Here is a 17,627-nt window from a genome sequence, read left to right as displayed (position 1 = left end):
TCCTCCATTTGTTGTTCGGGGCGCGTTTGATCATCAGCACTGAGTCTGCTAATTGCTGCTTTCCTTTTGATCTCCTGGTTCGGGGGACGTCCTCTCTGGACCAGTCTGTAGCTGCTCACCTCCACTCTGTTTTCCATTAAGGTAGTCCAAACAAATAGTTAGCATAATGTTTCTTAAACAATTAGCATCATATTTCCTCAGCTGTCCTCTGGCCCAGACTGCAGACGGCTGTCTCAAACGCTATATATACGTACAGTACATTTTAAACAGCAACGAGTCCAAACCTGAGTTCGTTATTGCAACAACTCTTGCTAACAATGTGATGCAGACTTGGCTAATGGAAGCATTTATTTGTTTTAAAAGCCTGCAGGTGGATTTTAATGTTGCATATCTTTTAGGTGACCCATGTGAAAAACATAAAATGTGGATGCTGCACTTTGAAGAGTCTATCTAACTGAAAAGTAGCAAACATAAAAAAAGAAAAAAAACATAAAGTTTCCAAAAGAAGAGACAGATTATATTGATACTAAAGTTAAAACGCGTTCTAATCTGTAGCTTTAGGCAGTAGCACCCAGCCACTCTACATGCAATTTCACATTTTCTTATAGCATGGCATTTTCCCCCTATCCTCCTAAACCAATTAAAAACATACAGATGTCAAACCCACTAACTTGAAGAAAAAATAAAACAAGAGCAGGCGACAGTTTACATAATAATCTGCTTATTCTGTGAAGGAGCTGCATATATATATATTGTAGCTCGTGCCTGAAACGGCTCATTGCGAGTGTTGTTCCACTGGTTGAGCCAATTGCCAGTGTGCCTGAAGCGCTGACACATTAGCATGGCAAAGATGAGGAGCTGTCAGCTCGAGCCCCCGTGCTGGGAACAGCAACCCAGGAGGCCTGTGTCAGCGGCCTCACGAGCGTAAACACTATTGTTACCGGTGACATTTATCAAGCATTTGTTATCTTGCCCTCGCTTGCAGCTAATTCCAACCCTCCTTTGTCTTTGTCTCAGCCTGCTGCCCATTTTCAATCACTTGAATAGACATCAGGTAAACATGTGCGGTTTCTCATTTGCTGCCTTCTCTCCGTGTGTGCGTCTGTCAGCGGAGAAACAGCGTGGTGCTGGACACATCCCTGCTGTCGAGGTTGAGCCACAAGCGGCTGATGGCGTCTTTCCATGTCGAGGCACAGCGTGGGGAGCAGGACCTGTACCGCTGCATCACTCTGTCCCCCAGGGGCGCCGCCGTCTCCAACTTTGGAGAACTCATTGTCAGAGGTAAGCTAGATTTAGGGAACATGTGACTAATTTGACCAGTGTTGGGAAAGAGTTACAAGAAGGACATTTTTTTGTATATATATATATATGTATATATATATATATATTTATATATATATATATATATTTATATATATATATATATATGTATATATATATATATATATATATGTATATATATATATATATATGTATATATATATATATGTATATATATATATGTATATATATATATATGTATATATATATATATGTATATATATATATATATATATATATATATGTATAAGATATATAGATATATAGATGTACAGAATAATGACGAGACATTCTTTATTGCAGTGCCCCCAACACCGATTGCTCCCCCTCAGCTCCTGCGGGCAGGCCCCACCTATCTGATCATCCAGCTCAACACCAACTCCATCGTGGGGGATGGACCGGTCATTCGGCGGGAGATCCAGTACCGGGCCAGCCAGTCCACGTGGACGGAGACTCACGGTGTGGGCTCACTTACCTATAAGATTTGGCATCTGGAGCCGGACACAGAGTACCGCATCAGTGTCCTGCTCACCCGGCCCGGGGAAGGGGGAACAGGAGCACCTGGACCCCCTCTGACCAGCAGGACAAAGTGTGCAGGTGAGTCCGATCAAGCATTGACAACAGTGCAAACAGGAACTGCTAATGCCTAGAAATAAGTAAAGGAAACATTATTGGCTTTCTGCATTTTACACCTTTAATACATTTTTGCAAGCCGCTCTATGGATGGTGAATCAATGTTTGAATGGATTGCCATCAAATATTATCTAATCCTGTAGTTAAAACTTATATAGTTCAATATATTTGTCTCTACGATATGACACCTGCGAAAGAAACGACGTTCCCATCAGCTTGAGCTTAACTTTGTGTTTAATGCTAATTAGCAAATGCTATAACACACTAAACTAAGATGGCGATCGTTTGCTTATCATTGGCATATTAACATTTTCACGTTAGCATTTAGTTCACAGCACCTACAGCTTCACACAGATGCTACATGTAGCATGATTTTGCTCTATTTGTCTTGTAAAGGCCTCTATTCACCCGGGGCAGGACCAATAAACAACAAATGTTTTGAATCAAAACTATTCATAGCATATTTGCTACCGTAGCAGCACTTTTTCAGTTTACGATCTCAATAGATTTGTGGAGGCAGAGGACCAACTACTGGCATCCTATTGACCCAGAGCAGCTTCTGGCAGTCTGTCTGAGCTAAATTGCTGTATAACCTAAGCTGTAAGTTATAAGCTGTAAGTTATTTTATTGAGTTTCCTTTTAGCCAAATGCTCTTAGTGAATTTGCCACCAGTAAACTGTTTCGCACTGTATATGTCTAGGGCTTTTATTGTGAAAGGTAAGAATGGAAGAAGCGGATCTGCTTTGCGCTGCCTTTGTCAAGGATGAAAGGAGTAATAAAGGTTGCTTTCTTGGTTTAGACTAGTGAGATTTTGTGTTGTTGTGCACTAGTGTACGTTTTGAATATGTCCGTTCTGCAAGAAAAAAAAAATCAACCTTGTTTTGAAAAAATACTCTTTTTCACTGCATAATAATCAGGTTCTGTGTGAAAATACTCATGATTAAGTCAGATAAAAAACATATACTGATCACTCCACTATATCGTCATTTAGCAAATAGTTGTGTGATGCTATATTAATGCTCTGAATATTGTACAGAGGACCTTTAATGATTTACTTACTAATCAATTAATGGGCCGAGTGCTAATTAAATAACAGCCCGAAATAGAAAGTGCAATTGTATTTTGTTTATTGCAAACCGAGGACTCAAAGCATCACTTACAAAACAACAAACAGAAGACCATCTGGTTACTCCTGCAGCAAACACTGTTTTCAGAGTCGGATGCTCTGAGATTCACCCGAGTTCTGAGCTGCAGCTGGGAGCTGCATCAAACTGCTTTGACGCATCGCTTAACAACTTGTAGTTTGCCTGCAGCCACTGAGAACAAAAGGTGTGTTTGCTGTTATCTACAGTCATTTACATGCGGGACAAGGGTTGTTGGAGTTGCATGAAAAAACAACAGATAACGTGTGAAGATTCTTATTTTGAAAGCACCACACCCTTGGGACTGGACTGAACCCCAGCCGGAGAAAAAAAAGTTTAGCTCAAGAGCTCGTTTAGTGCGGACGTTCTCGTGTCATGCGAGCAGAGGACAGGATCGTCTCGCCGCATCTCGTCTGTGTTTTAGTCGCAGTGCTGCTCATCCGGGTGAAAAAAGACACCCTGCCGCTCTGTCAAGTAAGACGGCGTGACACCCCTGTCACCTGCCACACTCTTTGATCCACTCTCGTCAGTGTCTTCCTCTCGCCCACCTATTGTCAACTCCCATTGCTCAGATGAGAAGCTTTATCCTCGGGGAACAGGGAGGCCCTGTGACACAACGCTCTGGATGAATTTGTCTTCCTAATGTGCCACAGAGAGACATTTCTTTTAGCACAGTGGCTCCTATTTTACGGACAGTCTTTGAATGTGACATTTCATACTTACTGGTGCAGAGGATTGCAATCCCATGGGCCACTGTTGAGGGTGGTCCGGTTCAGATGCTAAACGAATGATTCAGGCTTGCATTACATGACAAGGAATCCCAAGTCAGAATATATGTGTAGTTTAGAGAGTATGTTGCTTTGTGACTGGTTATTCAAATCGTGTTCTAACACTCTCTCATATGTGTTCATGTGTAGGAAAATAATTGTTCAAATTGAAAGGGCTGAGGTCTGAAAGTGATTCATTTCTGACAGAATGCCCCGTGGCTACAAATTAGCGATGTTGACATGAATGCAGATTTGCCTCTCCCGTAGCGTAGCATTCATGCTTCCTGTCTCTTGATTACATGTTTATGTAATATTGGCACGTTTCACATGATTCTGATGGCCCACATAGTTAGTTTTCTAGGAAATGGCTCAATTGAAAATTGGCATGTATTTCTTTAAGTTCATTCATCTCAATGCTTCAATATGCTTATTTTAAGACTGTCCATCACTTTTCATGTACAACAACCAAGTGCGATGCCATGAATGCCTACGAGGATATACTCTCCGAAACCGTGTGTGCTGTTCTCCCCTTGCAAACCATTAATTGTGTCGAGACAACAAAACACAGAGGACCAGTCTTACTGCGGCTTTAGCGCTGGTTAGTCATGCGCAGATTTGCCTCAAACACAAGTGCTTTATTTATCAAACAGACACACAGCAGGCTGGAGACACAGTTTGAATGTCAGTGTAGAGTGTTTGCAAGATGTGTCTCTCTACTCATTGCATATGCAAAAGTATAATATATCCTGCAGGCCAAAGATTCTGTACTGCTTGTTGCTGTTAATGACATGCAAACAGTCCACGACAGACACATATAGCAATAAGCACATAACACTATTGCAAGTTGTATTCCTCTGTTGCTAGGCCAATCTCTACTCCTCTTTGCAATCCATTACAGGGTCATTTGTTAATATTTAACTTTCATGAAGCCACGGAATATCAAAATGATTTAGAGGTAGATTTCAAGAAAGTGATTCCTGCAGAAACTCATTCAAAATATGCGTGTCATCAGTCCAAACCACATGTGGTTTCAATGGTAAGTATCAGGGTGTGCTCTGATAGTCCATCATAATTCCAACATAGCTCGTGGCAGGAGGGACAGGCCTCAGTGGCAGCTCACTGAGGCAGCTGTTAAAGATGAGGAGCATGAGATGAAATGTGCAGACCCATAGGGACTCTCCCTCATTCATCTTTTTCTCTACCCCCCCCCGCTCATCTCTTCTCCGGCCTCCCTCTCCCTCCTGCTGCACCCCCTCTGCCTCTGGCTAATCCCTCTGATTAGGCTAATCAAGCCGAATGTCAGTTTGGGGTAGGACTGCTGGTGGACCGGTGGGTGGAGAGGACAGCACAGAGCTTGCTGCGGTGCTGCTGTAATGATGAGTAATGGTGTCTTGAGCAGAAAGTGAACGTTCAGTCAGTGGGTCCCTGGTGGCAGACCTGGTTAAAGCAGGATTAGAATATATACACAGGGCTGATGTTGTAAAAAGAAAAAAAATCTGACATCAAGCCAGTTCTTCTCATGCACCTTTGACAAGATGGGTATGATATCATTTTTAAAATTGACATTGTTACTATATGATTGATTGGTAATATTTCCTGGTAAGGTTTTTATCTTGTGTATCAGCTATGATGACACAAATCAGCCAAACTCTGTTTCACCCTTTCGGGAAAGAGCAAACGTCTTTCACATCGGCAAGGACATTCTCTCCTCTGTCCCCTCAGAACTGATGTCTCCTCCGTGACATTGCTTCATACGCAAGAGTTTCTGATCAATGTTTAGTGAAGCAGCAGGGCTGTAGCATGTACCCCCCCCCCCCCCCCCCTATTCCTGGCTTCCAGCAGTCTGCAGCTCTGCACTGCCAGCCTGTGCCACGCTGAAGGCATTGCCCTCCTCTTGGTTTATCTGATGTCTCAGCAGCACACTTGAAGATCCAGGCCAGGCTTGAGGAAGAAAATACCCCAGTTCAAATATGTTGGTAGAGACCAAAACAGAGCTAAAATGAATATTTAACTTGTTTTTGTTTGTTGATCTGCAACTTTTATATTTTCCCAATTTGTCCAAAAGTAGCTATGGTTGTGTTTCTTTACTTACTCAGAATTTTTTTTTGTCAGTGAGCTTCGTCTTTACAGAGTTCAACATTTTCTTTCTGTGCTCCCTTCGGTTTCCTCTGCAGACGCTGGTAAATACGAGCTCACTGTTTGCACTTTATTGATACAGTTTCTGCTTCCTGTCCCTCTCAGAGCCCATGCGAGCCTTGCGGGGTCTGACGGCTGCAGAGATCCAGCCCCGGCAGCTGGCCCTCCAGTGGGAGCCGCTGGGCTACAACCTCACCCGCTGTCACACCTACTCCTTGTCCCTGTGCTACCGCTACTCGATGCCGACAGGGGGCAGCGGCGGGAACAATGCAACCGTCAGAGAGTGCCTGTCCGTGGACCGCAACACCTCTCACTTCACCCTGAGAGACCTACCACCCTTCCGCGCGGTCCACGTCCGGCTGGCGCTGGCCAACCCTGAAGGCAAGAAGGAGAGCAGAGAGGTCACCTTCCAGACTGAGGAAGACAGTGAGTGGGCGGTTTTATTTCACCCAGAGAGCATTAGACAGGACAAAAGATGCAAGGCTTTTTGCAAGGATGTTTATTGTAAGAGTTTCTCAGCTCCGGCTGCAGAACTTCTTGAATTTCTAGCTTTTATGCTCCCTCATGCTCAGATAATTATTGTACATTGCTAACACAAATCCATGCCTTTACCAGCGGGAAAAAAAAGACAAATATTGACTCACAAAATATGCTGGATCAGCGTAACTAAATGGAAGATCAGCCTTTTAAATGGAAACCAGCGGAACATTAATCAGCTCGGGCTGTGGCCGGTAGCAAAATGGTAAAATGATTCAGCTTATCTTTGTATTAGTATTTTCCTGTGTACATCAGCAGATTAGGCACATTCTAATGCAAATTCCCAGAGAGTGGAAGTACAGAAGGTCAAACACGTATTGTTATGTAGAATAAGCAAGACGTTTCGATGTAATTGAATGCCACTCAGAAAGATTCTTGACCCGGTGGAGAGAATGAGAGGGAAGGACGGCTATGATATGAAATTGGCAGCATTTTTTTTCTTTTTTTTTCAATTTTACAGCAACACTTGAAAACACCAAGCAGTGGAGGATATAAGAAAAGTTAATTATGTACACCTACACGTTACCGTATCGTAGGCAGGAAGAAATGAATTTACATAAATTGAATAACATACAGAATGTAGCTTGGTATTTTTTTACTCATTAGATTTGACTGGTTAGGAAGTGACAAGTAAGAACACGTCTTAGAAAAAACAACAACAGGCCGTGATTGTCCCCACTTTACTTGATATTTTGAATCTCGGCGCCGATGGAATGTTTTGCTTTTGAGCCACTGAACGCCAGTCTGACAGTTTGACAATCCCCAATCCCACTCGCGCAAGGAGAGCCGCCATCACCCTCACAACTACAGTAATTGAGCCGCAGTCGGTGACAGCTCCTCTTGCCTGTTTCATAGCGGCTCAACAATCAAACACTGGTGCAGCACTTTGCTCACGCTGTGTCTCTGCTGCTTCTAGGAAGCAGATTTGGCTGTGAAGGCTTCATGGTTACAGCAGGATTTTCGTATGGTGTACTTTGCCTACCACACCTTCAGCTTCTGAGGCAAACAGACAGGTTAAAGAAGTTTGATATTGCAGGAGAGGAGCATTGCGTAATTCAGTCACAGCAAACACACAATCAGTGAGACCTCTCTACTGCCTTTTTAGGAATAAATATTGATAGTTCATTTTTTAAGCTTTGGAAGCATTGGAATTAGGACATACAGTGATGTTCAAGCACTAGTAAATTAGTTTTTATTGTATGTATGTAATGTAGCATGAAGCTTAGTATCAGGACATTACAATAAAAATAACAATGCTAGAACTTACACCAACAAAGGCCCAATTTTACAACATGTATGCCTAGGTTTAAAGTGGTAATAATGAAATTGTACTCAAAAAGTAGTGAGGCCTTAAATGTGGCGGCATAACTAATTGTGGTAGGGCTCGAAATATAAGCAATTGTAACACAAATATTTTTGAAAGAGAAAAATACACATGACCAGTAACATTATTACTGAAAATGTCTGTTGTCACCATCCATCACAGTTTCCAGACTGACTTTCTGCTGCGATTTTCACCTCAACGCTAGATTACCACCGAACTGTGTTGGAAATTTTCATGACATAAGAACAGCTGCCATGGACTGTCTGTTTCAAAATCAGTTTGTAAAGACCCTAAGACCTTAATTTCAAATCATATTCCTTTGTAACGTAAACAATTATGACTAAATATGCAATCAAAGTTCGTAAGAAAACATCCTTCGGTATTATTTATTCAAATTATTAGGACAGTATTATTTATGTGGTTTGATCAGATTTGACCAACATTAGCTAATCTTGGTATAAATAATCAGGATCATTGTCTGACTATGACGTATGGTAACTTAATGAATGCATTGCCCAGAACTACTTAATTAAGAACCAAGTTGTAATAACTTGAAAATTACTTTTATATGTGTGAGAGAACAAAATCTAAAATGTTACTTAGATATGGAATATCAAATCCTGCTGCTTTTTATTGCATTGTATTGAATTGAATAATTAGGTAACATTGTACAATGGCAGCTTTACAGACTGAGACAGTCTCACTCTATCCCGGGCGGTATCGCTTTAGCTTTCATTTCCTGTGTCTTCCTCAATTCCTACATTTTAAAATGGAAATGTGATTCACTCAAAATAGATGCAGCCAGGTTTATTTTGGGATTCCTTTCAGGTGAGCAACTGTGTGTTTTCCCTTTCCTGCACAAAACGATCAGACTTAGTAGCATATTATTTAAGACCACTCTCCCAGCGTGAGAGCTCTCTTAATTCTCATTTTGTGAGATGTTAATGCTGGAGGGATATTATCTCCAAGTGCTACCACAGGGGCACCAGAGCCAGCAGTCCACTGTGAATGATAATTTATTCTCAGAATTTAATAAACCGTCCAGCACATGCCACCGATAAAGTAGGTTCTGCTTTAAGGAGATGCATCTCATTAAGCCAAAACATGCAGAGAGAGGTACTCAGCCAGTTCACAGGTTGGATTACTTTGCCGTTTTTTCTGTCGGTAAGGTGCTAAAAAATAAAAATTGGCTGTCATGCTCCAAGACACGGTGCTCTGTTATCAGACAGTGGAAGCCAGAATCTCAATTCATCCTTAGGGCTGAGAGCAAGCCGGTTTCCTTTCATCACTTCCCTTCTGCTCCGTCTCTCCATTCCCTCTTTTTCGTCCTCCTCCCTGGCCATGTACCAGTTTTCGCTCTGTCAAAACATGTTCTTACCCCCTGGTATTCCTATGCAAGAGTCCATTAACTTGAGACCCGAGCGGAGTGTTTGTTTCAGAGAAGGTTGTTGTTTTTTTTTCGTCTCCTGTAGTTCCTGGCGGCATCGCTTCAGAGTCCCTGACCTTCACCCCGCTCGATGACATGATCTTCCTCAAGTGGGAGGAGCCCGTAGAGCCCAACGGTCTCATCACGCAGTACGAGGTAGGACACCTTGTTAGTGATGAGCGATGCGGCCGCCTTCACGTCACACATTAATCCTCTTCAAGTCTAGGGTGTTCTTTTCCGCATGCAATATCTATTTTATTCATCCCCTCCAGTGTAACGATGACTGGAATCAAGGAAAAGTGTCCTCTGCTCACTTTAAAGACTGTACTGCTCCCCCTCTCTGATTTCCCTCAGGCTTGTTTTTTCTGGTTCTTGCCCAGGCGCTGGTAGCACACATGAGCCTGAGCCACGAGAGGGTGGAGGACCCACTTTTCACAGTTCATGGGATTTACTGTACATGTTCATATGGTAATGAAGCTGAGGCACAGGCTTCAGGCTGTAATTACATGGGGGACAACCACTCTAATTACTTATTTGCCTAAGAGATGCCTCCACAAGGGGGCAATTTTAAATGTTTCTAATTAATTATTGATGGCCCCATATCAACCATAGACCTTTGTAGTATGGGCTTTGGAGCGTTTTCTGTAAGTAGATGTGAAGACCCACTCTGGCTTAACACATGGTCGCCTGATGGGGAGAGAAACTAGTTTCCATTCACAAGCAGAAGAAGCCCGGAAACTGAGGAACCAGGCAAGGAATTGAGTGGTGCTATACCGTTTCTCTGCATACAGATGAGGTGCCCTCATTTCTAACCTCCAAATATAACGGCTCTGAGCAGCTGTCATGCTGGCATCTGCTGCTATTCATCCAGTCCTTCCACACTGTGAGCAACAAATCACCACAAACATCCCCCCCCCCCCCCCCCCCAACACATCTTTCAATATTTTGAGGGTAAAGATGTGTTTAGACAAAAAGAAAAGCCGATTTCTAACTGTAAGCTCGCTACTACATTGACTGCTGTGTTCATGCTTGTGTGCCCGTGTAAGATCAGCCTCCGACTGATCTCACCATGAACTCCAGTTCTTTCTGCTAATTCCCTTCAGTCTCTCTCATTTTTTCTCTCAACTGTATATGAAGCTGGTCCACGATGCCCCCCCTCAAGTTGAAACATTTTGAACTCCTTTTTTCATCTAATGGCCTTTCCATTGATTTTATATGCAATTGCACTGCGATTAACAAGACATAAGTGTACATAATTGCATCTTTGCCTATTCTTATACCTTTTATAGAGTGGTGCAGGAATGAGGTAATTTTGTAGGCCAACCCCGGAATGTAGGACGCATTCCTGCACCACTCTACGGGCACAGTTGGTGAGCGGTTCTGTTTATCTGTGTTAAAATATATAAATACCCCAAAATGTAGCCTGTTTCGTAGCTCTGATGACCCATTATATACTAACAGAGTGACATGAGAGTGTCTACTTAAACAAAACCTCAGAAAAAAACAATAACAAATGCTAGATTTTAGTGTTATAGTCACTACATTTGGAACAGGATGTGTTTTTTATGGTATGGCTCTAATGTATTTTTAATGTAACCAGATGAAACCATAGGCTCATACTGCATATCCAATCACAGATTCAAGACAGTTTACTGTATATTTAAAACTAAATGTTTATCCTTTTGGTCAAAATGTTTCCTCAGTATCATGTATACCCCAGTTAGATATATCTGTGACAAGCTAAAATGGGTCTATATCAGCCATGTCTGACTCTTAATATACATGCATACTTTCAGGTTGGACTGTAGCAGTGAGTTGTAGCAGAAGACAGAAAACCAATATGACCAAAGAACAGACAGCCCAGCAGGTCCACACTGAGGAAGTTCTCGCTCTAAGGTCGCACTGCTAAGAGCCACCATGCTGAAGTGCAGCCAAGAATGACAAATGGGCAAATTTACAAGCAGCCTGGCAGATTTCCTCAGTTTTATGAATCTTGATTTACAGACTTAAACACATTCATCAATTTGCAACAAAAAAAGCAATAACATCATGCTGGTCTTCATTCATACTTGTCATTTTTAGTACTTTTCTTTTTTTTCTTTTTTCTTTTCTCCAGCTTTAATTTATCAACTAATCCTGATATGTGTGTTAAATCAGGCCGGCAGTGCTGTAGAACGAGGATATGACACAGAATCTACCTGAGGCTGATTATCAGAGGCTAACTGCAGCATGAGATGTATTAGCTCCGTGCTGTGAGACGACATTTTAAGATTAACTGAGAGGCGTTTCTTGTGAGAGAGCCTTTAAATAAAATGCCATCTAAATTCAGTCTATCAGGTAGTGTGAATAATAAGCTGTAGGCTGTGTGAAGCATATTACGGATACTCTGCAGGCTTGTGCATTAAGATCTGTTCTGACTTAACAATGGTTGGAATTAGGTAATACTTAGATCTAATTTGAACATGCTATGGTGAAAGCCAGAAATCTTACTTTGAAAGTTTGTTCATTTCCATAGACTCAAAAGCTCGTGCTGGGTCTTTTTTTGAGAGCTATATTGAAGCCAAAGTTGGTATATCGGTCAGTCGGTTGGTCCATCAATAAAGTGCAGAATTGTTCGATTTTCTCCTCGCAGCATCCCCAGGTCATCAGTGTTTCCCATTAATTACCGAGACTGTGGCAGCTCGTCAAATTGGTTTCATAATGAACCGAAAATATTTTGACGCTTATCAGCAGCGAGTCTGTCCGGTGGATTCGTCGGCGCATCTCCTCAGAGCTGCTCGCGTGGCTGTAAACGTTTGTTTGAATCCAGCGTCATCTTTTCCCTGTTTCCAGATCAGCTACCAGAGTATCGAGTCGTCGGACCCGGGCATTAACGTGCCAGGTCCTCGTCGCACAGTGTCCAAGCTGAGGAACGAAACCTACCACATGTTCTCTGGCCTGCATCCTGGAACCACCTACCTGGTGTCAGTCCGAGCCCGAACCGCCAAGGGGTTTGGCCAGACAGCGCTCACCGAGATCACAACCAACATCTCTGGTGAGACCTTGTGCAGGCGTCTGTACCTGTTGTGGTTGGTTAATTGTAGTAGTGTTTAACTGTGTTTGTGTGTGTGTGTGCGTGCTAGTGTCCGATGGGGTCGGGGTTGGAGTAAGGTGAAATTATGGTCTTGAATAGTAAACTCCAATAATGACGCAATGCACTTCCATGCTTATAATGCATGCTGATAATGTGGAATTCAGTCATTACTTTGAAGAAAAAGTATACCAATTTTACAAACAAAAAGTATGTTTGTACACAAAAGCAAAGAAGACGAAGTAACGACTTGTAATTCCCGTCTTTTGAAGAGCTTTTGATTAAATTACACCTACACTTTTAAATTACACCAATTATCTTCATTTTCCCTCAGCCAGACAGATTTCTGATGTGCAATGCTTTTGTGCGATGATGATGATAGCAGACCTGTATTATAGTGAACTACAAATGTTGAGCTTGGTTTGGGTGAAAACAGCTTTGTTCAGCCAAATTCACTGCAAACTGAGTCTGTGTTTACCTTTCAAAGTTCCGCAGCCGCTCAGACATTAGAGAAGCCGTGTTTGGGAGTCAAAAGGTTGCCGGTATGGATCTTGAGATTGGTCTGGAAAATATGTCTGTGGGGAATGTGACGCACTCTTCTGCAAATGGGTATGTGTGAGCTGCTTCGTAAATTTTGTTTGCTCAGATGAATCATCACATGCTACTGTGATGTTTTCCCAAAAGTATATTACTGGGACTAAGTCGAGTGTGTGGATGATGTGGATTTTCCCAGAAATCCATACAGAATATCTCAGGAAAACAAATAGACTTCTCAAACAGATCAGCAGGAATCACTTCCTCCTATTTTCTTATTTGTGTATCAGTACAACCGACAAACCTGAGTAGGTGCTTTTCCAAGCCTTTTTTTGTGTTGTTCAAAAGCTCTGTCAAGAATCTCTAGCCATGTGGATTTTGACTTTTGTGACTCAAAGGCGGAACTAGTTTGACATTCTTCGCTGTGAAAGCTCCAGCCGTGGCTGTGCTTTAGTTTTTATGATTATGGCTGACGCACCGGTTTCTAATGGATGTAACGCTATCTGCATGCAGGGTGTTGCATCTGTGCAGAGAATTGACATTGCTGTGCTGCCTGAGCGTATTGTTTTCTTGAGCTCCTTGTGCTGTGTTGGTAGCGCCGTCCATGGCGGCAGGTTTTAAATCCAGTGAGGCTTAACGATGCTGTCTTGGCTAATGTTAACAGGAGCAGTAAAGAGTGGTCACAGCACATCATAGCGTCAGGTGGTCAAACACAACAGCTCTGCTCACAGCCGGCGGCTGTATTCTGTCGCAGCTCGGCCTTTTTAGAACAGTAATGAGCAATATATGTGTCGTGTAAAGTGTCACATCGTCTCTCCTTAAAGGGGGGGGGGGCTGTTGTGCACAAACTTAGCTTATTAAATTGTGTACTTTTTTACGTTTTATTTCTTATGCTGTCTTCCATCCTGAGCAGCTATTTTTGTAGTGCAGCCTATTGGAGCTTCACACTCAACTTCCAACTAGTGGAGCCACACAGGTGCAATAGAAATGATAGTGAGGGGTTGTTGTGAAGGATGATATTGCTGGTGCAAAACATGGAGTAAGGTTAATCAAGAGAAAGACTAAAAAACAACGGTTAAAATGAGATAAAGAGTATTTAAAGAATGGATCGAAACACCGAGAGTTTTACAAGGAAGATAAATCTCAAGTCCTTCCTTTGTCCCGACGCTGTAAATAATGCCTCCTGTTATCCATCCCTCTCATTATCTGGATTCCATCTAGTTGAGAAGGTGGCCTGTGTGGGCTCACAGCTGTCAAGGTGCACAATTCAACAGTATCACATGCCCTCTCTCGGCTGAGCCGTCTCAGTGGGGAAGCCAGCTCCTGCACCAGTTGAAGCAAACACGAGAAACGTGTAATGTTAGTCTTTTCATAATTCATGCTGGATTTAACCACCTAACATGCGGCCCCGGCTCAAACAACTCCTCGAAGCCGCTGTGCATAATGCAGACCTCGGCTGTTTTGTGCAAGCGTGAGGGTGTGTGTTTTTCCGGTGACACGTTACATAAGCAGACTTTTTACAACCAGCATTAATGCCCTGCCTAAGTAGCAGAAACATTTCCAATTGCTTTCTGGAGCCTTTTTGTTTTAGCTTATCTGTTGGGCCAGGAAAGCCATTTGCTTCAATGCATACTCCAGTTAACTCACTCCCCGTAGTGAACAGAGATGGGAACACTCAACCTCATTGTCCCCAGAGCTTTGCTGAGGTTGTGCAGCTTTGAGATCCGTCCTAATTATATTATAAGGGCCTTTTGTTTTCTCTGTAGTCGGCTGCTGTTTCTACCCATCATAAGTCAATGGCGGTGTGTGTGGGAGGCCTCCACAAACTACAGTACACAGGGGACATGTGTGGGTAATGAATAAAGATAGTGCACTATATGTCATGCAGGGGTGGAAAGATCACTAAAACATCCAAGAAGAAGTGCATCTACTTGTCTCTAAGCTTAAATCTCTTTCTCTGGAATGCAAACATTAAATGATTCTGTTTTTCTCCCACAGTATTTCAACTATCTTGACTCTGCTTTAACTCCTCTATGTGGTCTCCCTTCTTTATTTTATTTTCGCAGCCCCGGTGTTCGACTATGAAGACATCCCCTCACCGCTGAGTGAGTCGGAGAGCACCATCACTGTGCTGCTGCGCCCTGCGCTGGCGAGAGGTGCTCCAGTCAGGTACAACTAATACACTGTGTTCTGTGTTCACTCCCACGCCAGCATTCATTCAGTGCTCTTCCGCACTGTGATATTTATACCCGCAGTCAAAATGAGCTCTCCTATAGCCGCCAGAAAATAGTTCTCTGTGCTTGTAGCATGTAGCAAATACCATTTTAAGTACAATTTATGAAGAACCAGAGTGGTTTTCTACTAACATTCTCTACAGAGTGTTGATTATTGATTACTAGGGCTGTATTCCTCATAGGTTGAGCTGTGTCCAGTGTCTGAGCTAGTATTAAAACAACCACCCAAAAAACGAAATAACATAAATATGGCTCTCTCTACCCTGAAACCTGACTCACCACGTCAGACAGTTGGAATGACACCACATGCCAAACCAATCGCATGTTGACGAGTTGACAGCTGTGTCACTGTAACGAGGAAGCGGGGTTGAGAGAAATGGAAACACTAGGCTTTGAGGAAAAGCCGAAAAAGAAACTCCAATCCTTTGCGGAAGAATGGATTTCTCTTCGTCAAACATAACAATGCAAACAGAAGTGTATGCTGCTTTGGCATATGAGGCTTTGTCAAAGACAAACAGTACTGTATTGAATTTCTTTCAATATATTTAGCGTTTTGATGTTGTAATCTATAATGTTTGACAGAATGTAATGAACACACCAATAAAAATGATCTGGTGGGCTTTAGTTTAAAAAAAGAAAATGATTAAAGTATTTGGATAATACTTGCTTTGATTGCCTTGCCAGTGGTGTATCTGCTTGCAGCTTTCTCTAGAATATTCAATTATGTTTCTTATTGTACCCGAAAATGATTTTCTAAAGGAACCCATAAGCACTTAAAAACTAGGCAACTCAACTGTATACTACTTACTGTGTACTTCACCTTCAGAGGAAAACATTGTAGTGCTCTATTGACCTGAATGACAATCTGGTTACATTGCAGATTTACTCACGAATCATATAATAATTTAAATATCTAGAATTGTTATTGATTGAACTATCCAGCATTATAAATTGAAAGCTCCACCTTGAACAGACGTTAGGTAATATTGAGGACATTGTGCCTCTCTTTCACTCTACACTTGAAGTAAAAATGTGAATATTTTTCTCTGCGTTGTTTGTAGTTTTACTAATAGTTAGTAGTTTTACTTCAAAAACGTTTAAGTACTGTTAATGAAAGTTTTAATATGTTTTCATGCAAAAAAAGTAACCGTTTAGATTCCTAACATGTGGTTCGTTTATTTGCTGCAATCGTAATCAGAGATGTGAAAGCTGCTACGGGTTGTCTTGAAACCAGCCCGGCCGTCACTCAAGCATGCTTCAGTGAACCCACGGTGTGACCAGTCTGCTGGTTAAATCATGCTTCATTGTTCATTTAACAGGCAGTATGCAGTACATACTGATTGAGTATATAGGCCTACGTTAGTATGTCATTTTGAGCACAGTCGAAGTCCAGAGAAGTCAAGAAAAGTTTGATTGTAAAGTTATCCACCATATACATAATGTTACCAGGCTATATATTAAGCATCCAGCCGCAAAAGTGAACTGCAGACGACATGCTGGACTGCAGAGCCCTGAAGCTCCGCCCCCGCTGCTGCACAGAGCGCTCTTCAGAGTTCATAAATATTAAACGAGTTGCTTGTCCAAATTGTACCATATACGACTCTGAAGTCCCTCGGGTCCCCAGCAATACACCGGCCAAGTGTGATGTAGATCAGATTAAAGCAGTTCTCAAGATATGCAAAGATATATGTTTTTCCTTTCAACTTTATATTTCTTCTTCAAAAGAATTACAATAGTAACAATTGTTGTGACTTCCATAAATATAAAGCATCATTTAGAACAACTCTTTTTTTCCCCTCAGAGGAATGGGTACCATTACAAGTATTGAATCACTATTTAAAGGGGGAATTGTGTGACTTGGAATGTAGCTTCATTTCTGTCATTAATTATAATTACCAAGTTAATTGCTGTGATCTGGAAATGTGGTGACACAAAAAAGAAGTGATGGGGGGGACAAACACGAGCAGTCAGATAATCAGACAGGTTGTAAATACAACGCACAGGTAAGCCAAACAAAAAATAAACTAATTACTCTAAATGTTATAAACATTTATGACAGTGTACAGACTGGCTCCCTGTCATATGATAAACGATTGTTTCGTCAGACATGCAGTATGCATATTTATATGACTGCAGAGTATGATAACAGTTTGTTTTGCTTCAATAGTACTTCATGTTGTTTTTTGGAGTATTAAGCTCCACCCTTTCCTCCTGCAGTGCCTACCAGGTGGTGTTGGTGGAAGAGGATGGTTCCCGTCAGGTGAGGAGGAGGGAGCTGGGCACCGTCGACTGTTTCCCCACATCAAACTCTCACAGCGAGGCGCAGGCCAAAGGGGCCCCGCACTACTACACAGCCGAGCTGGCCCCCAGCAGTCTGCCCGAGGCCACGCCCTTCACTGTGGGCGACAACCACACCTACAACGGCTACTGGAACAGCCCTTTAGACCCCACCAAAAACTACCTCATCTACTTTCAGGCCACCAGCAACTTCAGAGGGGTAAGCA

The 17,627-nt window shown here is 42.3% G+C and overlaps 1 protein-coding gene across 1 annotated transcript in view; it reads left to right on the top strand.

Moving 5' to 3' along the window:
* The window catches only part of ptprua (protein tyrosine phosphatase receptor type Ua), a 75,462-nt gene that overhangs the window by 18,173 nt on the left and 39,662 nt on the right, over positions 1–17,627 (top strand). The window contains exons 4-10 of the mRNA XM_076075300.1: positions 1,110–1,281; positions 1,624–1,917; positions 6,104–6,424; positions 9,332–9,441; positions 12,118–12,319; positions 14,956–15,058; positions 17,341–17,620. Coding sequence (XP_075931415.1) covers positions 1,110–1,281; positions 1,624–1,917; positions 6,104–6,424; positions 9,332–9,441; positions 12,118–12,319; positions 14,956–15,058; positions 17,341–17,620 — 1,482 coding nt within the window. The remainder of the gene's footprint in view (positions 1–1,109; positions 1,282–1,623; positions 1,918–6,103; positions 6,425–9,331; positions 9,442–12,117; positions 12,320–14,955; positions 15,059–17,340; positions 17,621–17,627) is intronic.

Source organism: Anarhichas minor, unplaced genomic scaffold, assembly GCF_050575085.1.
Source record: "Anarhichas minor isolate MPS153535 unplaced genomic scaffold, ASM5057508v1 ptg000051l, whole genome shotgun sequence".
NCBI lineage: Eukaryota > Metazoa > Chordata > Actinopteri > Perciformes > Anarhichadidae > Anarhichas > Anarhichas minor.
Note: the sequence above shows the minus strand (reverse complement) of the source record. Positions and strands in the feature narration are given on the sequence as shown.